The 24469-nt window shown below is 44.4% G+C and overlaps 1 protein-coding gene across 2 annotated transcripts; it reads left to right on the top strand.

Annotated features, from left to right (window-relative positions):
• The first annotated feature begins 1473 nt into the window (after positions 1-1473).
• Positions 1474-24397, top strand: LOC120671310 (transcription initiation factor TFIID subunit 1-like). 2 transcript variants are annotated; one of them, XM_039951610.1, is made up of 21 exons: positions 1474-2004; positions 2795-2907; positions 3942-4004; positions 4087-4129; positions 4306-4557; positions 5089-5198; positions 5318-5486; positions 6297-7290; positions 13492-13694; positions 13901-14138; positions 14762-15098; positions 15949-16155; positions 16271-16363; positions 17448-17654; positions 18414-18617; positions 19158-19641; positions 19713-19882; positions 19992-20114; positions 22126-22179; positions 22271-23218; positions 23630-24345. In XM_039951610.1, the coding sequence occupies exons 1-21, from the start codon at positions 1953-1955 to the stop codon at positions 23981-23983; spliced, it is 5418 nt and encodes a 1805-aa protein (XP_039807544.1). In that variant the 5' UTR covers positions 1474-1952; the 3' UTR covers positions 23984-24345. The 2 variants fall into 2 exon arrangements, with proteins under 2 accessions (XP_039807544.1, XP_039807543.1); XM_039951609.1 differs by having other exon boundaries at positions 1498-2004; positions 5315-5486; positions 23630-24397.
• Positions 24398-24469: the final 72 nt, after the last annotated feature.

The raw sequence follows: 24469 nt of genomic DNA, 5'->3' as shown, positions 1-24469 counted from the left end.
TCTCCTACAATAACTGTAAATGAAAAATCCATATATGGAGAATCATACACATGGAAATTACCACTTTCCTAAATGTAGGACTCGCTAAAATAGTTACCACTTCCTAGTACCACAGTTTCAAGTGTTTTTTTGGGGTGCTGTACAATAGGATTTTTTCACCAAGAAGAGGCATGCTCTCGCGTCGGACTCATATTAGTTCTTTTAGTTGTTGCCTTCTTTGACTTGTAGTGGGCTTGAGCCACTCCGTTCTCAGATGGACTAGTTGGCAAGCCACATAGTCCACCTCATCCTCCATTATGTATCTATGCTGATTGCTTTGTATACAAACAACGGTGGCAAGTTGAAGGACCTGCAGACACGAAGCTCAAGTTCTAGGGTGCAAGTGCTACAACCTTTGAAGGACTTGCTGTGCAACTGCTACAACCTGCCAAGTTCTTTTGAGTCTTACTAACATTCTGTCTGTCTTCCACAGCAGTCAGCAACACAACTGAAAATACCAAATACAACTGTTTTCGCTTAACCCTTCTGCCTATTCTGAAACAGTGACAGGCTCACACATAGTTCTGGCAGCATCAGGCGAAGAAGGCCAGCCTCTAGAAGAAGAATGCCTGAGTGTAATGAAAATAAAGCCAGAGAGAAGAATGGATTTTCATTGGCATTGGCGTGCTAGAACTTGGTCGCCATTAGGAATTGTGCTGAGTGCTGACGATGCAAGACATGAAGGGTCCAAAGAACGTCAGGCTGACTAAGGTTGTGGCAATAGGAGGCAGCAAGATACAATTTTGAACCCATAATCTTAATATCTATGGAGAATGGAGACTCAGCTTTCTGTTGTAATATTTTTATTCGAGACTCAGCTTTCTATTGTAATGTTTTCATGTTGCCTGTTTATCGATGTAATAGTAGTTCTACTGATTCGAATGAATTTCATCGTTGCAAAGTGTTTAAGCTTTCAAGTAGTACAATATATAACCTCTGTTTTTAAATATACTTCAAATATATGTCATTTAGGAGAAGATTATTAGTTCTAGAATAAGGGAATTAGGAGAAGATTATTAGTTCTAGAACCCCCGCTGGGGGGGGGGGGGATCCAAGTGCTAAAGTTCTAAAGTTTAGCACTATCTTATCCAAACAGAAGTTCTAATGGGATTATCCAAACAGAATTGCTAATAGGATAGGCTAAACTCCAGCTAGAAGTATAGGTGCTAATATGTGCTAATATTTAGCTCATCCAAAATGACTCTAAATTAATTCGGTTGTACTAAGTGTCAAATTGAGGGAGCAATATATTAGGTTTTTTTTCAGTTCTTCCAGGTTTTACTCATTTTTTGTGATGATGATGATGATGCGTGATTCGAAAGGTTGGTCGGCCCGGCCCGATTGTCCTTACAAATTGGGCCTCACATTATGGCCGCAAGTTTCCTGCTGGCCCGGCCTGGCCCGCCTCCTCGGCGCCCGACACGCGCCGCCCCCGGCCCCCGCAGTCGGCGCCCCGGCCTCTCTCCCTGCCCTCCGCTCAGCTCCCCATCTAGGCACCCCCCACCCCAAGCCCCCCCTCCTCTCCGCCCTTCCGCCGCCGCCGTCGCCGTCGCCGTCGCCGCCTCCGCCTGATCGCAGCGCCGTCGCTCTCATCGTCACCGGGAACTCTGCCATCCTCGCCGAGCTCGCGCATAGAGACCCGTCTGTTGGCGCGGCGCCGGCACGCGCCAAAAATTCCAGCGGAGACCTGTGGGGGAATCTCCCCGTTTCTCCTTGCACCGCCTCGGTGTTCGGCCTCGTCCTCTACGCTGCACCTCGGCAATTTTTTATTTATTACCCAATCCAATCCGGCCTGGCGATTTTAGAGTTCGCGAATTCAGACGCCGATTGGGGGCCGGAGGGCACCGCGGCCTAGGCTAGGGTTTGAGCTGCTGGTTCCGTCGTGAGGCTGGGAGGCAGCGGCAGCCACAGCCATGAGCGACGGCGAGCGCCACGACGAGGAGAACCCGACCACCAGTGCCGCAGGTGAGCTCGACGCCCCTGATCTCTATCACAGTCACCGCATGCTTTTGGTTTGGCGCTGGTGCGAGTCGATTGGGGGCGCCTAGGGTTGTGAAATTGCTGCGTTCTGATGTGAATTCTCTCTTTGGGTATGCTATGTTGACGTGTGCGTTTGCTGGATTTTCTGCCACATTTTTGTGGTACCTGTTTACAAATGCGATTTGATGAGCCAATGACAAACTGTGGTGCTTTATGGGATTGGATGTTCTCTTTCTTTTTGGAAATTTTGGTGGCTGGAGCTACGCTGATCACCTATGCAAAATGAGGTGGTTGGCATGCTAAGCTACCATGCGCTTGTAATTGTGAAGTCACAATCTTTAGAGTAGTTTGTGTTAATTATCAAAATGCAAAAATGCTGGCATGACTCATTTAGTCTGATCTTCTGTAGCGTCAACCGTCAACTGTTCCATAGTGATGATCTTCTGTGCTTTTGTGATGCCTTGTAACTTCTATGCTTGCTAGCACCTTGCTGCAACCGCTGTATCTGTTAGCATTTTGAGTTCGAAAAATTGAGTTCCTTGTGAGATTCTTGGATGCTGTATTTTTGTTTTTTTTTAAAAAAATAAACATATGTAAGCCACTGTTTGGGAATGCATTGCGTCATCATTTACTGTCATGACCCATTTGTCCGCAATATGGATTCTTAAAGTTTCATGACAATTATATGAGGTTGCTTTGACACTAGATTTAGACATTTCGTACAAGCCAATTGATGAAATGTTGGTTGATACTAGTAACGTTGTCATCCTTACAGATGATGACGACGATGAGGATTATGAGGAACAGGGTGGAGGAAATCACTTTCTGGGGTTTATGTTTGGCAACGTAGATGATTCTGGTGACTTAGATGCTGACTATCTTGATGAGGTAAAGACTTCTAATCACTGATTTTCTCGACTGTTTTGATCCTTCTATTATCATGTGTCTACCTCCAATAGATGTCATGCAGCTCCGGATAGTTCTTTGAGTGTATCTATATTCCATATGTCTGTAACTGATGCCTCTAGGCTTTGATGAAAAAGTCATTGCAAGAATGTGACTTATGTGCTGTGCTATGGTGCACTGTGGAAGCTTGTTTAATTAGCTATGGAATGCGTAGAAGATTTTTCTGTTTTGGATCCTGAATCCGCTTCTAACTGTTAATTGTTCCACAAAACAACAACTGCCAATAAAGCCTTTTAATCGCATGCAAGTTGGGGTAGGCTAGAGATGAAATGCAATGATAAATGCGAATAAAGAGGTCAAGAAAAAAGTTAATAGAGTTATTAGTAATTAACTGATACATCTAAAACTAGAAATTTAGTGCTTCAAAAGCCATTTGCTTTGCCAAAAAGAGCCTTTTCATGATGTGACATTGTTGTGTGTCATGAATTTAGAGATTATATTTTTCCATGACCATACATTTAATTATTTTGACAATCTTAGTTGTGTGGATCTTTCAATCTGTTTTTTTATGATAGCTACTGCATTCCAATTGTTCTTGACTTGATACACTTTAACTTATTTGTTGGTGCTCCTTATCATTTTGATCTGTATGATTTATGTTTTAATGTGTTCAGTTGCTTTACACGAACTAGCATTTCTAAAGAAATCATATTCCACTGATTGAAATAAATTGATTCAACTTCTGAAAATAATGATGTAGGGTGGATGAAGGTTATGCACAAGCTGCTTCTCAGTCCATGCGCTGTAATTTTCTCATAATTTGGATAAAACTTGAACAGTCCTAGGTAGACTTGAGGGAATTTTGTCAGAAAAAGTTTGTTGTGCTGGCTTGGGGACTTGGGTTACTTGTGTTTTGTTATTTCCTATTGAATCCGTCTGCAGGAAAAACAACACATTATTTAGTTGTGTTTATAATGTAATTTGGATGTTACATTCCTTTATTTTCCTTAATTCAGGATGCAAAGGAACACCTTTTTGCATTGGCAGACAAGCTTGGTCCATCTCTCAAAGACATCGATGTATGTTATCTTATTCATATAGTTAAGTTATTTACCTGTTTCATCACCAAACAAGTTAATACTTTGTTGTTTGCTAATATAGTTAATCAAGTCTTCTCCAGCACCAACTGATCCTTCTGAGCAAGGTTAGTGACATCTTAACATTTCCATATAAGCTGTTTCCATAAAAGCTACACCAATAACTTTCATCAAGCCAAGTTTGCCAATTACCAATTCCTTTCTGTTGCTTTTGAATGCCTTAATTCTTCTCTTCCACATAAGACTATGCACACGATTGATAACAGATCTTACTATTATGTAGACTATGATGAGAAGGCAGAAGATGCTGTCGACTATGAAGATATTGATGAAGAATATGATGGACCTGAAGTTGAAGCAGCTACAGAGGAAGACAACTTGTTGTCAAAAAAAGATTACTTCTCATCATCTGCAGGGTATGCATTGGTCAATAATACAGGTTCAGTGTTTGATGAGGAGAATTATGATGAGGATGAAGAAACACCCAATGATAACGAGCCTCCTGGTGATAATGCTGTTCAAAATCTTTCTTCAGGTGATACTAGAACATGTGCCTAATTTTTTCCATGTTCCATTGTTTATGTTAGCATTCATTACATTTTTTGCTGCTTTCTGGCTACCATTCTACCCCTGTTTTTTTCTCTTCCTTCTATCGATCAAACATTTTGTAGCTTGGAGTTTTTTTATCTGCAACTGTATTTATTTTCATGTTTGCAAGCATTGATGGTATTGATCAATTCAATTATGTTCCACTCTGACTCTACTAAAACCTAAACTGAAGACTCTATCATCCTTTTTTACCTTTTATTTGGTGGTCATAGACTCAGAGTAAGAAAAACGTTCATTGTTAATGATTGAAAATGAAAACTAGAGAGAATTCTACGCAACCTTTGTATTAAAGCAGAATTGATGCTGAGTGCTGAGTACATGTTTGAGAATAAATAGAGCAGTCATCTGTCGGAGCTAACATGTCAAAGATTTTATCTGAATTTTAGTATTTTACCTATTTATATTTGTTTTTGCTAACTGACGTGATTATCGTTTCCCATTATCTATTTGGCTATAGATTCAATTGAGCAGGCAGATATGGCAACCTCAAGTCATCTTGCCTTGGAAAAGATTGACTCATTATCACATCCAGAAGAAATTATGGACTTTGAATATGATGTTTTGGAGGTATACGAAGCACGAATCTTGAAATTAGCATTGAATGTCATCTGTCCTGTATCATATCTAGTTAACATTGCACAATCAATGTCTTAATGTCACTGACTTGTTCATCTTTAATGAAGCAGAATGAAATGGGCACTGAGGATGGTCAACATGAGCCTGAAAGCGTGACTTCCCTCCCTGTTCTATGCGTAGAGGATGGGAATGTGATCCTGAGGTTCTCTGAAATTTTTGGTATCCAAGAGCCTGTAAGAAAAGTGAAGACAGATCACCACAAACGTCCAGTGAATAAAGGTATTCTGCATGTTGGTTGCAATAAATAGATCTAAAAGCACCATCCTCCCCCATATACCCAAGTTCCAGGATAGATAATGAGTAGAAAGAGTGGAGGGTGTTACCTGGAAACAATGATTACTTGAAACATAGTTATCCTTACTTCTTTTGGGGTTGTTCAATTTGAGATGAAGAAATTTAACTGCCACTGTCTATGTCAACACTATACACTATCACTGCCAGTCTTATTTCCATTATGTTTATTCTGTCTGAGCAAGTATCTGATTTGATGAAACATTAATTTTATGAAAAATGACTCGTCTAACTAATTACAGTCTTCTAAAATTAGACCTATTAAAACAAATGCTGCATGTGAGGCCAATTATATGGATATACAATTAGGTTATTGGCTTATTGCTCACAAACTTTGTAATTGATTGGTGTTAAGAAAAAATAGGAAAAAAAAGAACATGTGTACCTAATGTGCATCTAAATGACTTCTATTTTTATCGATTGATCCTTTTTGTGATATAACATTGCTGATAGATGATTATTTCTTCACTCTCTACCAATGTGCATGAAAAAAGTGTATTGGATTCTTTCACTGCTATATGATATATGAATTTTCCTATGTAATTATGATATTTTAACATAGAACTATTCACATAGCTTTGTTGCATGTATTCTCAGCAAGGGAGGCGACTGAGCAAATACCAGTTACCAACTTGTAGGCTGTTGGTGTTAAGTTAATAGATTGTTATGGCTGTTAATCCTTGCCAAAGCATTTTAATACATCTGATGTCGTACTTATTTTCATGTGATTGTTTCCAGAGCTTCAGATCACAAATGTTGCTGACATTGTTGAAGATGATGAGGAAATAATTCTCCGAAGCACTATACAAAATTTTTCAACTTTGAATCATATCCAGATGAATGAAGATTTTGTTGAGAGTGACAGTGACGAGTCAATCACTGATGTCACTTTAAGGCTAAAGGACTCGTGTCTTTCTGAACAACCTATGAAAGATGCACATACCGTCCAGCGATCTCCAGTTTGTCCTGATTTTTATCCACTCGAGCATGATGATTGGGAAAATGATATCATTTGGAATAATTCACCATCAACTGATCGTCAGCCTTGTGCAAAAATCTGTGAATCTGAAGAGAGCATGGACACACACAGTGAAGACCAGGGCAAGGATTATGGCCAGGTTTCCAGGTTTTGGGATGTGCAGAGTAAAAGCAATGGTTCCCCAGTAATAGAAGAGCCTTTTGGTTGTACAGAAATGCCTGCTCCAGCTAACTACCATTCACCTGGGAATAATTACCCTCCACTGACAAATGATGATAACATAGACCACATAAGGCCAAATAACTTAGATGAGGCTGTTAAAATTAACACCATGCTGCGTTTAAACAATCTGAGTTTACTGAACAGGGAATTATTAGAAGGATCATGGTTGGACAACATAATTTGGGATCCCAGTGAGGGTACCCCAAAGCCTAAACTGATCTTTGACCTCAAAGATGATCATATGCTTTTTGAGATCCTAGACGAAAAGAATGCGGATCACCTCTGCTCTCATGCTAGTGCTATGATTGTTAGTCAGTCAATGAAGACTTCAACACCAACAGTGGAGAACTTTGACAATCAAGCAAAGACATTGAGTGGCAGATTCAACATCTCCAATGACAAGTTTTATTCTAATAGGAAGACGCCACAGCAAGCTAAATCTCATACTAAAAAACGTGCTTTAATGGGCATAAAGGTGGTTCATTCTGCTCCAGCTCATAAGCTGCAAACCATGAAACCAGTCTTGAGCAAGTATGAGGCCTCCTCTCCTTCCTGCCAAATTCTGAATATGTGCATCTATGATTTCTCATTTTACATTGTCTTGCAAACCTGTATTCGAATGAATTTTTCATGCTATCTACTGTTACATTGTTCCTTAATTTAGGTGGCCAGAAATGGAGAGAATGATGTTTCTTAATGTTGGAGTATATTGAGCCCATGTATAGAGGCCCATCTAGAGGCTCTTGTATAGGACCTATATATCCCACCCTTCTAGGGTTTGGAGGAATACAAGCCATTATTTCCTCCTATTCTCTCTCTATCATGGTACCACAGCCTAGGGTTAGGGTCCCTGGACCTCCCGCCGCCGCCGTGCCTCCGGCGAGACGCCGGTAAGCCACCACCGCCGGTCGGCGAGGGCAGCTCCCCCTCTTCTCCCTCCCTCCACTCCCTTCCTCTGCAAACACCGGCCAGCGCCTCTGCGGGGCGCATCAGACGCCGGCCCGCGCCTCTGCGCTGCTGGATCCGCCGCTGGCCCGCGCCTCTGCGGCGCGTAGCCGCCGGATCCGCCGCCGGCCCGTGCCTCTACGGCGCTGCGCGCGTGCTAGCCTGCGCGCCGCCCGTTCCTTCCGCTGCAGCGCGCGGCTGCTCTGCTTCGCCTGCGCGCCTGCTCTGCTTTTCGCGAGCTCCTACAGCCTCTCATCTCTCCTCTGTTGTAGCAAGAGGACTGTAGCCCCTACTGCCACTCAGGGCGCCAGATGGTCTCCTCCTCTGTTGCAGCCCCTACTGCCGTCGGCGCCAGGGCCCTTCCCGTGGGCGCGTGGGCCTCCGGCGCGGGCACCCCTCCTCTGTTCCAGGCCGCTGCCCAAGCGCCTCCTCCACTCCAGGGCGCGGGCCGCGCCGTCGAAGCTGCTGCCTCCCTCGCCGCCGCGCAGGCCGCGCGGGCGCCCGCTGCGCACGCCGCGCAGGCCGCCATTGCGCCCGCCGCGCAGGCTCAGGCCGTTGTGCCCGCAGACCTGGCCGCCGCCGCCGCCTTTGTGGCCGCCGTCGCGCACGCCGCGCACGACGCCGCCTCCCTCGCCGCCGCCGCGCAGGTCCAGGCCGTCGCGGGCCCTCAGCCCCAGCCGGCGGCCATGCTCGCCGCTGCTGCTCCCCTGTTCGCGCAGTTCTGGACACCGCCCGCTCCACCCAGCCAGCAGCCGACCTGGCCTGGGGGGTGGGACCAGGCCGCACTGGCGCAGTCCTTCAGCGCCATGGGGCGGACGCCGCCGGTCTGCACCGAGTGGATCGCCGACTCGGGTGCCTCCTTCCACACTACCCCACATGCCGGTATCCTCTCTTCTGTCCGACCCCCCACCCCTCTTGTCCTTCTTCCATCATGGTTGGTGACGGGTCTTGCCTTCCTGTCACCGCCGTGGGTTCTGCTCCTGGCTCTTTTCGTCTTCCCAATGTCCTTGTAGCTCCTCAGATGGTTCATAATCTTCTTTCCATTCGTCAGTTTACAGCTGACAATTCTTGTTCCATCGAGTTTGATTCTTCTGGCCTCACTGTAAAGGATTCGGCCTCCCGGCGTCCGCTACTCTGGTGTGACAGCACGGGGCCCCTTTACACCCTTCGCCTTCCTTCTTCCGCTGCACCACTCTCGCCTTCTTCTTCGCCGTGGCCGTCTTGGTCTGCCGCTTTTGCCGCGACGCCATCTTCCACCACCTGGCACCGCCGTCTTGGTCACCCTGGCCGCGACGTTCTGGTTCAGCTCAGTCGTAGTACCGATGTTCCTGGTACTAGGGCTCCTGCTGAGCCCCTTTGCCATGCGTGCCAGCTCGGTCGTCATGTCCGGCTCCCTTTTTCTTCTTCTTCGCATGCGACGCATGCATTTGACCTTGTTCACTGTGATCTGGGGACCTCTCCTGTACTTAGCCTTTCTGGTTATAAGTACTATCTGGTGGTGGTCGACGACTTCTCGCACTACTCTTGGACGTTTCCTTTGCGCGCCAAGTCTGAGACCGTCCCCACCCTCCTTCACTTCTTTGCCTGGGTGTCCACTCAGTTCGGCCTCACCGTTAAGGCCGTCTAGTGTGACAACGGGCGGGAGTTCGACAACTCCATCTCCCGTTCTTTCTTCCTCTCTCGGGGTGTTCAGCTGTGTATGTCTTGTCCGTATACCTCTCCTCAGAACAGCAAGGCTGAGCGGATGATTCGCACGACGAACGACGTCGTGCGCACCCTTCTAATCCAGGTCTCTCTGCCCCCGCGCTTCTGGGCTGAGAGCCTCCACACTGCCACCTACTTGCTCAACCGTCTTCCGTCCATTGCTTCTCCTGCTCCCACTCCACACCACGCTATTTTCGGTACCCCTCCTCGCTACGACCACCTTCGGGTCTTCGGGTGTGCGTGTTACCATAACACCTCCACCACTGCTCCTCATAAGCTGGCGCCCCGCTCGACTCGTTGTGTGTTCCTTGGTTACTCCCCTGACCACAAGGGGTACCGATGCTTTGACCTCACCTCTCGCCGCGTCCTGATCTCCCGACACGTGGTCTTTGACGAGTCGGATTTTCCCTACTCCACCTCCTCCACACCTTCTCCTGACCCCGAGCTGGAGTCTCTGTTTCCGACTGACCCGGTGGTTCAGCCACCTTTTCCTGTCTGTCCTTACTCTGCAGGTTTTCCCGGTACACCGGCACCGTTCCCGGTGATTCCCGTTGCGCCGCGCGCGGCCCCGGTGTCTCCTGCTGCGCCACGCGCGGCCCCGGTGTCTCGTGCTGCGCCACGCGCGGCCTCGGTGCCTTCCCCTTCACCTACCCGGTACGCTTAGCCGGTGCAGGTATACCAGCGTCATTTGGCGCCGACACCGGTGCCGCAGCGGTACACTCAGCCGGTGCAGGTGTACCGGCGTCGTTTGGCGCCGGCACCGGCGCCGCCTCCTGCTCCGGAGACTCTTGCGACGCCTCCTCCGGCTCCCTCTCGAGCCGAGCTGGAGGTGTACCATCCGCCAGTCATCCATCGGGATCCTCGGCATACTCATCCCATGGTGACTCGGCGGATGGCGTCTCCGGCCGCGACTCTCTCCGCCACCGAGGGAGAGCCGCGGGTCTCTCCGGTACCCTCCTCTGTCCGCGACGCCTTGACGGATCCTCACTGGCGTCGCGCGATGGAAGAGCAGTACGCGGCTCTTCTTGCCAACTAGACGTGGGACCTCGTGCCACGTCCGTCTGGTTGCAATGTGGTGACTGGCAAGTGGATCTGGACGCATAAGCGTCGGGCTGATGGCACATTGGAGCGCTACAAGGCTCGCTGGGTTCTCCGGGGGTTCACTCAGCGACCTGGTGTGGACTATGACGAGACTTTCAGCCCAGTGGTGAAGCCCGCTACGGTGCGCACGGTCCTCTCGCTTGCGCTCTCGCGCTCATGGCCTGTGCACCAGCTGGATGTGAAGAATGCGTTTCTTCACGGCACTCTCTCAAAGACTGTATACTGCTCTCAGCCAGCGGGATTTGTGGACTCGAGTCGTCCGAATATGGTCTGCCAGCTCAACAAGTCTCTCTATGGTCTGAAGCAGGCTCCTCGGGTTTGGTACTCTCGGTTCGCCATGTTCTTGCTGACATTGGGGTTCACCGAGGCCAAGTCCGACACGTCTCTCTTCATTTACCGCCGTGAGGATGAGACTGCATATCTGCTGCTCTATGTCGATGACATTGTGCTCACAGCCTCCAATCAGCAGCTACTTCAGAGTGTCATCTCCTCTCTGCAGCAGGAGTTTGCTATGAAGGATCTGGGTTAGCTCCATCACTTCTTAGGCGTCACTGTTGAGCCTCGCCCGTCTGGTCTTCTCCTTCACCAGCGGCAGTGCGCACTTGATATTCTGGAGCGAGCTGGGATGACTGATTGCAAGCCCTGCTCCACTTCTGTCGACACTCAGGCGAAGCTGTCTGCTGATCTGGGTGATCCGGTGGCTGATCCTACTGCCTACCGGAGTCTGGCCGGTGCTTTGCAGTACCTCACCTTCACCAGGTCGGACCTCACTTACGCTGTCCAGTAGGTCTGTCTCTATATGCATGATCCCCGAGAGTCACACTTTGCTGCGCTGAAGCGTCTCCTCCGGTACGTCCGTGGCACTGTGGACCTCGGCTTGGTACTTCACCGCTCGTCCTCTGCTGAGCTGGTGGTCTACACCATAGTCACAGAATTCGGGGTCGATGCCTCGTCCCACGACCCGGGAACGCCGTTCCGATTCGAGGGTCGGGGTCAAAGAGGGTCAGTGTCCCATTCAAGGTTGGATCGCGTCCCGGTTTGAGAGGGGTCGTAGCCCCATTGCTAGCAGATTTAATTGGGATAAGAAGGTTATTGATAGCGGATTGATGTGGTTTTTGTTAGATAATAAGCTGAGTACGTGTAGTATGATCTAGATGTACTATTTTGTATGTGTCTTATATGCTTGTGCAGATTAGTTTCTTCATTAGTAGCACATATATATATAGTTTTTGTCTTTTTAAAGATGCATCGACCCGAAGATATCGACCCGGATGAATCAGAGTCGCGTTCCACATAATAATTTGTCGTTCCATAGAGGTATACCCCATTCGTACCACAATTTTATAAAGTGACGACCCTCGACCCCGTTCCTCGACCCGGTCGACCCAGGAACTTTGTGACTATGGTCTACACTGACGCTGACTGGGCTGGTTGCCCGGACACTCGTCGCTCCACTTCCGGCTACGCCGTCTTCCTGGGCGGCAACCTGGTTTCCTGGTCGTCCAAGCGGCAGCCGGTTGTCTCCCGCTCTAGTGCCGAGGCGGAGTACCGGGCTGTCGCTAACGGCGTGGCGGAGGCGTCCTGGCTACGACAGCTCTTGGCGGAGCTCCACAGCCCGCTCGCCAAGAGCACTCTCGTCTACTGCGACAACGTCAGCGCCGTGTATCTCTCCACCAACCCCGTCCAGCATCAGCGGACGAAGCACGTGGAGATCGACCTACACTTCGTGCGCAACAGAGTCGCAATCGGCGATGTTCGGGTACTCCATGTCCCGACTACCTCCCAGTTTGCAGACATCTTCACCAAGGGGCTGCCCTCCTCGACCTTTTCGGAGTTTCGATCCAGCCTCAACGTAGCCGGTGGCTAGTTGTGGCTGCGGGAGGTATTTGCCCTTTGTACTCTATTTGTAATCTCTTTTTGTCCAGTCTTGAACACCGCTGCGTCGGTAGTTCAGACTGCGCGGGGGGGGGGGGGGGGGTGTTAGCTTTCTTGTTGTCCAGTCTTGAACACCGCTGCGCCGGTAGTTCAGACTGGGGGGGGTGTTGGAGTATATTGAGCCCATGTATAGAGGCCCATCTAGAGGCCCTTGTGTATGACCTATATATCCCACCCTTCTAGGGTTTGGAGGAATACAAGCCATTATTCCCTCCTATTCTCTCTCTATCACTTAACATATATACCTTCTTTAACTGAAAGTTTGTTAAGAGAGACATTAAAGATTGGAATATCCCTGAGGAGGTAGCTTTGGATAGGAGCGCTTGGAGACTAGCTATCAACGTGCCTGAATCGTGACCTTTGTGTCTTTTGGGTTTCATCTCTAGCCTACCCCAACTCGCTTGGGATAAAAGGCTATGTTGTTGTTGTTGTTGTTGTTTAACTGAAAGTTTGTGCGGCTTATCAATCATATATTCATATCCAATGAAGAGACCAACTGGCAGTATTGTTGTTTTGAGGAAATATTTTTTGTAACTATGCATATCCTCTTCAATTTAGAACTAGGTTCTTTCGTTTGAATTGCAGTTTGATTAGGGAGGTAGTTATGCTCCTGTTCATATGATATATGAGTAAGATAAAGAGGAAGCATCAGATGCACAGGAATATATTGGTGCTGGTGAACACTCTGACTCAATCTCATGCCTCCGATCCAATTTGAATGGCCCAAGTGGGACGCGGAAATTTCCTCATCCCTCTTATTCAGATTTCCATGCAAAATGCCCTTGCCCAACCTTGCTTAGCCTTATTAGTGGGCTAGGAAACCCTAGCCAGAAGAGGATTGCCACTTTGGCTTTCCCTCATCAAGGAAGTCCTTGCGCACCTTACCCACAGATATATGGCTAGGCAAAGGAACCATAGTTGCATGCCCTTGGTAACGGAACCAAATATGACATTAGTTGTCATGCATTACATTCACCAACTGCACTTTGTTTATTGTTCTTTGGTCACTTCATCTCTAATAGTTTTCCTGCTACCAACTTTGTGCAGCAAGGAAATTGCAAACTTTCATAGACCAAAAGCTAAGTGGTATCCACATGAAAATAAAATTGCCGCTCAATTACAAGGGGCTGCTTGCAGCCATGGGAAGATGACTGCTATACTTATGACACTGGCAGGAAAAGGAATAAAGATTTTGGTAAATGCAGAGGACACTCTGGTCTCTGTCAAATTAAAAGCTTCAAAGAAGTTAGGTTAGTATCCATTTACTATCTATCCCCCATGCTTTGTTTTTCCTTTATTTGGAACATTCTTGTTTCGCTTTCTGCTTTTTGTTGACCAGTAGTTTTTTTACTACATTTTCTGTGTAATTTGAGCCCCACTCCCCCCAAAAAAAGAATAAACAAATGATCTTTTCCTCCAATTTTAGTAGTTTTCTTTGATGCCTTAACTAATGCAGAATTGAAGCCTTCTGAGAAGATCAAATTGTTCTGTTCTGGAAAAGAGCTTCAGGATGACATCTCGTTAGCCATGCAAAATGTGCGACCAAACTCTATTCTGCATGTTGTTCGCACTGAAGTGAATCTATGGCCAAAAGCACAGAAGTTACCTGGTGAGGACAAGCCTCTACGCCCTCCTGGGGCTTTCAGGAAAAAAACTGACTTGTCTGTCAGGGATGGACATGTATTTTTAATGGAGTAAGCCCAATTTATTTCGCTTTATATACTGGAAGTATTTATTTCGATGAGCTTTCACATATCTGACTTGGTACAGGCGCAGATTTATTGAATTTTAGTTGATACTAGTTCAGCCATATGGTATACCATTTTTTCGATGTGGCATGATCTTCTAAGTTGCAATTTAACCATAACTTATCTCTTGCATTATATTGTTACGAGCTACAAAATTATACAAAGAAAAAACATACAATGAAATGTGAATAAATTTATATCAGGTTTGTAGCACTAAACTAATATATAGCTCATAGCTGACCTAATTGTTAGCTAAAAGTTACCATGTTTGAATTTTAAATGCATGTGCCTCTTAAACTTGTGGATCGAGGGAGTACTAGTATGCGAGTGATCGCTTATGTGCATATGACTTCTATTATGGTACCACATGTGTTAGTCATCATTGAATGCAGATACTGTGAGAAGAGATCTCTGATACTTAACATTCATTTTTTTACTTCTAGTTTAGCCTAGTGCTTATCAGTATGCTAGTATGTGTAGGATTATGTTGGTTATGCACCTGAGCAAATTTTAATTATGTAACTTTTTTCACTATAGTAATTCATTTGTCATTTATTTTTTGAATGCAGATATTGTGAAGAGAGACCATTGCTTCTTTCGAATGCAGGAATGGGAGCCCGACTTTGTACATATTACCAGAAAACTTCACCTGCTGATCAGACAGCTACATCACTGCGAAACAATGGTGATGGACTGGGCACAGTGCTTGCGATTGATCCTGCTGACAAATCCCCTTTTCTGGGAGACATACGTTCTGGGTCCCATCAATCTTGTCTTGAAACAAACATGTACAGATCACCTATATTTCCTCATAAGGTTGCACAAACTGATTACCTATTAGTTCGTTCGGCCAAAGGGGTGCTTTCCCTTCGTCGCATTGACAAGCTATATGCTGTTGGCCAACAAGTAAGCCCTGTTACCCGAAATACTGTGTTCTGTATAGGTGTGTGCAATGTTTCCAACCCTTTGTATCTGCTGTTTGCCCTAATAATATCAAGGATAGGATTCCTTCACTGGATTCTCTGCTGTGTTGCTTTTTGCCAAACTTTACATTGCGAACCATGTTCTGAAATATTCGTTGCTTCCTCTTGGGTTCAGTTTGGGCAGTTTTAGTGTGGGAACATAGAAGAAACAGTTTGACCTTTTTTTTCCTTGCCTTATTTTCGTGAACAGGGGCCGGGCATTCCTTTGTTACTGTGGTAGTAATATCATCCATCAGCTTTTTCCATTATTATATTTATATTTGGCATGGAAATTCAATTTGGTTTATTGATATGGATCTGCTTTGAAGTTCAATAATGTAGTGTCTTGTTTTACTCGTGAAAGCTGCATGTTTTAAGCTTCTTTGGTACTGTTTTGGCATGGCATGCACACACTTTTTGGATGACCCTTCATGTTGGCAGTGTGATGCTAGCTTGTGTGTGAGGAACAAAAGTACAGGAGAACATAAACACTGCAAATGTGACTGGAATATGGATTTAGATATATTTCTGTGTAAAGTTTGAAGAATTATGTTCCATTAATATTCACTTTATTTATCGACAAGTGTAAACGGCACTCCTTGAGTTCCTCACCACTTCATGTTGTGAATACTCCTTGAGTTCTTGCTGCCATTCATATCCTGTTGTTGGTAGGACATCACACTTAAACAAATCTTCAATGCCATTATTCTTTTGAAAACTTCAATGCCATTATTATAGGAGCTGGTCTAGTTTCACAATTTCATCCATAAGATAATGGCCATGTTCTCCTGCAGGAACCTCATATGGAAGTCTTTTCACCAGGGACTAAAAATGTGCAGAATTATCTTCTGAATCGAGTGCTTGCATATGTTTATCGTGAGTTTCGTGCTAGGGAGAGGCCTGATGTTATTCCTCAGATTCGAGCAGATGAGTTACCCATTCAAAGTCCTCTTACAGAAGCTATAGTGAAGAAACGATTGAAGCATTGTGCAGATTTCAAGGTTGGATGTCTATCACACATGTTTTAATCTGTATATTTTTTGTATACTTTTTTTATAGTTTAATTCTGGGTGCTTGATTTAAACGGATTTAATGCTCTCCTGCATTTTCTTACAGAAAGGACCAAAGGGACATTTTTTCTGGACACAGAGACCTGATTTTCGGGTTCCATCAGAGGAAGAACTGAGAAGATTATTGACACCAGAAAGTGTGAGTTTCTTCCAATTACTGCTGCTCTTTTGTCAATCAATTGTTTCTTGATGACAAGCCTTATCTCTTGAAGAAATATTTTATTTTGAGTGGATACTCTCAAGGAAATGTGAGTGCTCATTACATTGTGCTGGCAATATAATGACCACCAGCATGGTCTATTACCTAATCCGCACATTTTCCAATATATAAGGCACCAGTTCCTTGCACATACGAAAATGAAATAATGAGGTAGAGTAGAGAAGAAGAAAATCTGGACCATGCTATTCCTGTTAGGGATGATCTATTGCTTAAATATCTTTTGCTTTCTTGGTGCTAGTTCTAGAATTAGAGTGGAAGCAAAACATTGATTGCAACTTGAGATCTGAGTGCATGCCCTGTGTTTTGAAAGTACCAATGAAGAATGTGCCTTGTATTCCCAAACAGAGGGAGTAGTCACTTAGTTTCTTTATGATAGTTTTATAAATAAACAGGATTTCCATATATAAAAACTGTTTCAATTTCTACACCCGGGTTTATTTAAGATTTTGAGTGGTATTAGGTTTTAGACTGCATTGTAGGTTCTGGAACTTGTCTTCTGTGGCTTGTCCTGGACCTCTGTAGCTTACCACATCATTTTCATCATAATTGACTGATGCACCTAATTGGTGCACCCGGGAAAGCTCATGGACCTGTCACACTACAATTGGAGTTTATGGACCCATCTAGCACAACAAAGCTGATCTGAGGACATTGATATTTTTTTTCTTTTTCTAAAGAATTATAATACAAATATGCAGTAATTGTCAGTGATTTCCACAATGTAAACATGCTTGCCTTCAAAAGGCATTCTTACATTCTTGAAATGCAAAAGCTTGAAATTGGGTTGGTACTGAAATGTTTTGAAAATCGCATCATTAGAGTAAGTGGATCTGAATATGTTTTTCTTACAAAAAAAATTCTATTTGAAAGATATTTATTCTTTGAAGGTTATGTACGTTGTTGCATTGATGTTTAATAACAATTTCCTTTTGTTATCAGAAAATATCATGATATCATGATGACTTGCAATTGAGATTATTTCAACTAACACATCATTTTTTAGGTCTGCTGTTATGAGAGTATGCAAGCTGGCCTGTATCGTCTCAAGCGATTAGGAATTGTGAAGCTTACTCAGCCTGTTGGACTGGCCTCTGCCATGAATCAGCTTCCTGATGAAGCTATTGAGCTTGCTGCTGCATCACATATCGAGAGGGAACTGCAAATCACTAGCTGGAATCTTACGAGTAATTTTGTTGCTTGTACTAATCAGGTACTTCAGTCTTGTTCTCTTCTGGCTTTTTTTTTCATGTGATCAGTGATCCAGAACAACACTATTTTCATTGAGTACCAGTTCATTGACCTAAAACCAATTATTGTTCGTACAAACTGCTGGGTACTAGTTGCAGTGGCGGAGCTTGCCTCAATTTCAGCAGGGCCAGATCTAAGAGAGCAATGGATGGCATGATAGTTGTTAAGTTTAGCTTGCTGTTGGGATAATGGACTTTGGAAATTGAGGGGCGGCCATGGCCCACATTAGCCATTGAGAAGCTCCGCCCGTGCTCTATGTTAAGAGATACTACAGATAACCTTTGGGAATAAGGGTAACTGGTATCAATGGAAAGATAATTTATAGAGGGTAATGGGTTGTTAATTTCATAATGGCTAGTTGGGTGCACAAGGATTGAACTGGAATGTGGGGAATCTCAGTCTATTCTCTAGGATAGTTGTGTTACATGGAATATCAACCCCATACCGAACCCCACCACCCCTGTCCCCCCACCCGCCACCACCACCCCACCCAACAAAAAAAAGGCCCTCTTGCCACATAGAGGAGGAGAGGCGGTTTACAGACTCATCAATAGTGATTCTATTCTGGCAAAGGTAAAGGATACCCAATAGCAGTCCTAGTTTGGTTGGGTTATGTATTTTCAAATGCATGTCTAGAGATATGTTGCTAATTTTCGTTGTTGCGTGTTTATTGGTAAATATTTTCCTGGAAAATTTTAATCTAATTTCCTTTGGCGTGCAGGACAGAGAAAATATAGAAAGATTAGAAATTACTGGCGTTGGTGATCCATCTGGTCGTGGGCTAGGATTCAGCTATGTGCGAGTAGCACCAAAAGCACCTGCCTCCAATTCGATGCTCAAGAAGAAGTCAGCTGCTGCAAAGGGTACCACTGTAACTGGAACTGATGCTGATCTCCGCAGGTTGAGCATGGATGCAGCAAGAGAGGTACTCATCAAGCGCAGTGATTTCTAATACAAATATACAATAACATACATAGGAAATGCCTGACTTTAGAGTTTTTTTGGTATGCCTTAATATCATGGAACATGCTTCTGTCTGGACTGATATATGTATGTATTAGTATCTGATGGCCTTTGACATTCTTCTTGCCTCCATATGATGAAATCATTTCGCATTCTGCCAGCCAGTATAGTGTTGGCTGTAAAAATAACAGATGCGACCTATTCCCATCAGCCATTGACAAGCCCAGTGGTATTTTGGCACACTGTGACTTTCACCAGTACTATTTGGAGCACGATATCCATGCCATATACTCCCTCCATTCCAAATTATAGGTCATTTTGACTTTTATAGATACGTATTTTTTCCTATGTATCTAGATATATCATATATCTGGATGCATAGCAAATACCATGTATCTAGGTGAAAAGAATCAGCTCAAAGCTTGGCATGAATTGCATGTCCTCCCCTTGTTCGGCCTTGACTTTATTAACTAGTAATTAATGTATGTATTGCTATGTACAGTTGCTGCTGAAATTCGGCGTTCCTGAAGAGCAAATTGATAAACTAACAAGGTGGCATCGTATTGCTATGGTGAGGAAGCTGTCAAGTGAGCAAGCTGCATCAGGAATCACTATTGATGAAATTCCTGTAAGTAAGTTTGCACGCGGACAAAGGATGTCTTTTCTGCAACTCCAACAGCAAACTAGGGAGAAGTGTCAGGAAATTTGGGACAGACAACTCCAGTCACTTTCAGCTATAGATGGTGATGACAATGGCAGTGACACAGAAGCTAACAGTGATCTGGATTCGTTTGCTGGGGATCTTGAGAACTTACTAGACGCAGAAGAATTTGATGATGAGGATACTAGTACAGCAGACTTGAGAAGTGACAAAGCAGATGGAATGAGAGGACTTAAAATGAGAAGGTGCCCTACTCATGCTCAAGTTAATGAGGAAATTGAAGATGATGAAGCAGAAGCTTCGCTGGCAAAAAAACTACTCGAAGGTAGTTATTTCCTTTATGTTTTCCTTACAAGAACGATGTAGTGATATGATTTATGGCCTCTTGTGGTGCAGACAATGGTAATGATATGAAGAGGAAAAAACAGCCTGAGGGTTTGACAAATTTTGGCACCTCTATAGGTGCCAATAAAATGAAGCAGAATAAGTCTGGGCAAATGATCAAATCATCCGGTTATGCTGGTGCATTGACGCCAAAGGAGGGCACGCCAAGAGAAGCAAAAGAGGTATTATTCCATCTGAGGTTCTGAACCTGGTGTTAGTTTTCTTGCTTGCATTTGTCACTTCTGTGCAGAAACAAGTTTTTAATGAAGTTAGTCATCTTACTGCATGCAGGCTGAAAATTCTTTTGCTGAAGGCAGTTTGCCCACAAAACTAAAAACAAAGATGGCATTTGATGGAAATGATATCCTTTTAGTTAAAAAGAAATTTGCTCCAGGAAAGGATGGACCTCCTAAGGTAAGCCCAGAACATGATATTTAATTTTTATTAGTCAATTCAAATCAGGAGGTAGAGATCGGGGAGGCTTTGAAGAGGATGAAGGGAGGTAAAGCGATGGGCCCTGATGGTATCCCTATTGAGGTGTGGAGATGCCTAGGAGATAGAGCAATAGTATGGTTAACTAATCTTTTTAATCTCATTTTTCGGTCAAACAAGATGCCGGAAGAATGGAGGAGAAGTATATTAGTACTTATCTTCAAAAACAAGGGCGATGTTCAAAGTTGTACTAACTACAATGGGATTAAGCTGATGAGCCATACGATGAAGTTTTGGGAGAGTGTTATCGAGCATCGCCTAAGAGTGACAAGTGTGACCCAAAACCAATTTGGGTTCATGCCTGGAAGGTCAACCATGGAGGCGATTTTCTTAATACGACAATTGATGGAGAGATATAGGGAGCAGAAGAAGGACTTGCACATGGTTTTCATTGACCTTGAGAAGGCATATGACAAAGTACCGAGAAATGTCATGTGGTGGGCCTTGGAGAAGCACAAAGTCCCAACTAAGTACATTACCCTCATTAAGGTTATGTACCAGGATGCGACGACGTTTGTCCGGACATGTGATGGCAACACCACTGACTTTCCTATTAACATAGGCCTACACCAGGGGTCAGCATTGAGCCCTTATTTATTTGCTTTAGTGATGGATGAGGTCACAAGGGATATACAATGTGAGATCCCTTGGTGTATGCTCTTTGCTGATGATGTGGTGTAGTTGACGAGAGTAGGGCAGGGGTTAATAGGAAGTTAGAGCTGTGGAGACGCACGTTTGAGTCGAAAGAGTTCAGACTTAGTAGGACCAAGATCGAGTACATGATGTGCGATTTCAGCGCGACTAGGCATGAGGGGGGAGACGTTAGTCTAGATGGGCAAGTGGTGGTCCAGAAGGATACTTTTCGGTATTTAGGATCGGTGCTACAAAAGGATGGCGACATTGATAAAGATGTTAGGCATAGAATTTCAGCTGGCTGGTTGAAATGGCGGCAAGCTTCTGGCATCCTTTGTGACAAGAGGGTGCCACAAAAGCTAAAAGACAAATTCTATAGGACAGCAATTCGTCCGGCGATGTTATACGGTGCTGAATGTTGGCCTACAAAAAGGCGACATGTCCAGCAACTGAGTGTAGCAGAGATGCGGATGTTGCGGTGGTTTTGCGGGCACACAAGGAGGGATAGAGTCCGGAACGAAGTTATTCGGGATAAGGTGGGGGTGGCACCAATTGAGGAGAAACTTACCCAGTATCGGCTGAGATGGTTTGGACATGTCCAACGAAGGCCTTCTGAGGCGCCGGTGCGTAATGGGGTTCTTGAGCGGGTCGATAATGTAAAGAGGGGTAGCGGTAGACCTAAATTGACGTGGGATGAGTCAGTTAAGAGAGACTTTAAGGATTGGAATATTTCTAAAGAGATAGCTTTGGATAGGAGCGCTTGGAGACTAGCTATCAATGTGCCTGAACCTTGAACTTATTTCTTTCGGGTTTCATCTCTAGCCTGCCCCAACTTGCTTGGGAAAAAAGGCTATGTTGTTGTTGTTGTTGTAGTCAATTCAAATCAGCTTTTTTATCCATCATATTTAATTTTATATTGGACACTTACACCTGTGCTATGTGTGAATATCATGTTGCACTTATGGTGTAATGATACTTGGTACAACGATTATGTTGCACTTTTGCCATCAGGCTTCACAGTGTGTTCGAGAAAAAAAAGGCTTCACACGATGGGCGCTAATCTAAACTGTAAAACCAAATGCCAAAGTTTGTATTTGTAGCCTGGTGGCAATTTATGGCATTGCTGCTGTGCAGTGCAGTACCACTGGGTAGTTTTGCTATTGTGCCTATAAAAGTAGGTGGGAAGTATGGTGCTAACCTTTTGAAGTTTGAGTACATTTTAGTTCTACGATTCATGTCAAAGCTGATCTGGTCTTTTGCTATTGTGGCTCTTAAGTGGCACGCCTTTCCATATTTTCAGGAAAAGAGACAGGGTGCAAGGGGAGATACTCTTGTTTGTGGAGCCTGTGGTAAGGTAAGCTCAGTAAAAGTGATTCTTGCATTTGCGCTTCTGAAAAAACTGTTATTATGTTTCATGACTTGGTCTTTGTTTCTTTGTTGTATAGCTTGGGCATATGCGAACTAACAAACGATGCCCTAAGTATGTGGAGGATCAAGAAGTGTCAGAAATGGATGCAAATTCAGTTAAGTCCAATCCTACAGATATAGGGATCCATTTGCAAACAAAGACACCTAAAAGGTTGATAACCAAAGTTTCCTCTGAAGTTACTGAAACTGAAGGACCAGATGGTATTGAAAAGACAAAATCTGTCCCAGTAAAATTCAAATTAGGGGCACCTGATAAATCCTTAGAGAGGAACATGTCACTCTCTGGTTCACTGGTTTCTGATAAACGCATCATGGATGTTACAGACTATAGATCTACTGGAAAGGTAAACAAAATAATAATACCTAACAAGATGAAGTCAGAAGATTACCCACCTGACACTCCAAAGCCATCTGTTGTATTCCGGCCTCCTGCTGAAGAAAAGGATGTACCTCGCAAAAAGATCACCATCAAGCAGCCTAAGGGAGTAGATCAACAAAGACTTGTCGAAGCTAGGAGTGGTCAGGAGCCCACAAGAAAAATAAGAAAAATTGTTGAATTATCAAGTTTCGAGGAGAAAAGTAGAGAGGATGATCATTGGTTTGGTGGAGAACCCAGCCAGATGAGTTCCTCGCATGAGAGGAGGCTAGATCTGGAAGGAAAAAGAAGAAGCAAAACCATAATGGAAAATGAAAAGTCCTGGAGAAATTTTGAAGAGGAAAGAGAAATGCCACAACAGAGGCTTATTGATGCTAGGATATATGCATCGAGGGAGGAAGATCACCAGAAAGGAAAAAAGAAAAACAAGAAAAAGAAAAAACATGAATTTAGAGATGATGACCTACTTGATCACAGGCTGTACAAAAATGACAGAAAGGTACCTGAAAGACTCCGAGCAGTAAAACGATCGACTCCTGTTGATGTGATTGAATGTGCACCATCTGCTAAGCGCCGCAGGGGAGGAGAGGTACATTTACTTAAAGTTCACCTATATATTTAATTGGATTACAAGTGATTTGGAAAGTGACAATAGTGTCAATGGTGTTAATGTTTTGCCTCTTGAGAATAATAAAACAGCTGTGTAGGTGTTGACTAAAACCATATGTTCTGAAACAAGATGGCAAAAGCTAGTATATATCTTGTGTTTTGAAATGGAGTAAATTTCTGTAGTTTTGTTTTTATTGCCATCACTTGCTTAAGTATTCTTGCCACTATTGAATAATTATTTTTCGTGAATAATTTCTGTGCAAAGATTGATACAGTGGGGGTTACTACACACATTGATATAAATGCTAAAATGGAGAGGTGAAATTGCACTTGGAAAGGATTTGCTGGACAAGTTATTCGGGCTTAATTAACTGTTTTCATCCTCATCCAGGTTGAGCTCTCTAACATATTGGAAAAGATAGTTGACCACCTGCGGGGAGAAACTCAGATATCATTACTATTTCTAAAACCAGTAACGAGGAAAGATGCTCCTGATTACCTTGAGATCATTCGTTGCCCAATGGATCTTGGTACCATCAGAGACAAGGTGAGGAAGATGGAGTACAAAAACCGGCATGAATTCAGGCACGATGTAGCACAGATACAACTGAATGCGCACATCTACAATGATGAACGTCACCCTCACATCCCTCCACTTGCTGATTCGCTCATGGAGTTGTGCGATTATCTGCTCGATGAAAGCGCAGAGCTGCTCGCTGAGGCGGAAGATGCTATTGAGCACTAATACAATAATTAGATTTAGCATTTAGAACCTGCCATATCCTAACATAGATGATGTATTTGCTGATCTGGAGGTGGAAGGGGGGAGTAGCTGTACATTTTTGGGTCCTGGGAGTAATGTAAATGCAATCCCAATTCCAACTGTTTTACCTTCCGTTGGTATTGGGATTTAGTGGATGTACACAGGGTCTAGGTTAGTCAGTGAGGGACGCTGTAACTATCCCCTCGTGTTGTAAAAGTGTAGAATGTAACCCAATGATCTGATGGTCTTAAAGCATCGGGTATGAATGGCCTTCTGTTGTAGCCGAATCAATATAGCGAGCAAGGTCAAAGCACGTGCCTCGGTGCACGCGGTCAACTTCACTAGATTTTTGGTAGCCTCATTGCTTATCTTGAACTCCAATCTGCAGTGCTGGTACCTAAATTTTGTCAGGCCGAAAGACCAGTGTCAAGAACTCTTAGCCGTCTAAGATGTATATCTACATTTACA

This window comes from Panicum virgatum, chromosome 4N (genome assembly GCF_016808335.1).
Source record: "Panicum virgatum strain AP13 chromosome 4N, P.virgatum_v5, whole genome shotgun sequence".
In the NCBI taxonomy this organism is placed as follows: Eukaryota; Viridiplantae; Streptophyta; class Magnoliopsida; order Poales; family Poaceae; genus Panicum; species Panicum virgatum.
The sequence above is the reverse complement of the archived record's forward strand: the minus strand, read 5'-3'. Positions and strand labels throughout refer to the sequence as shown.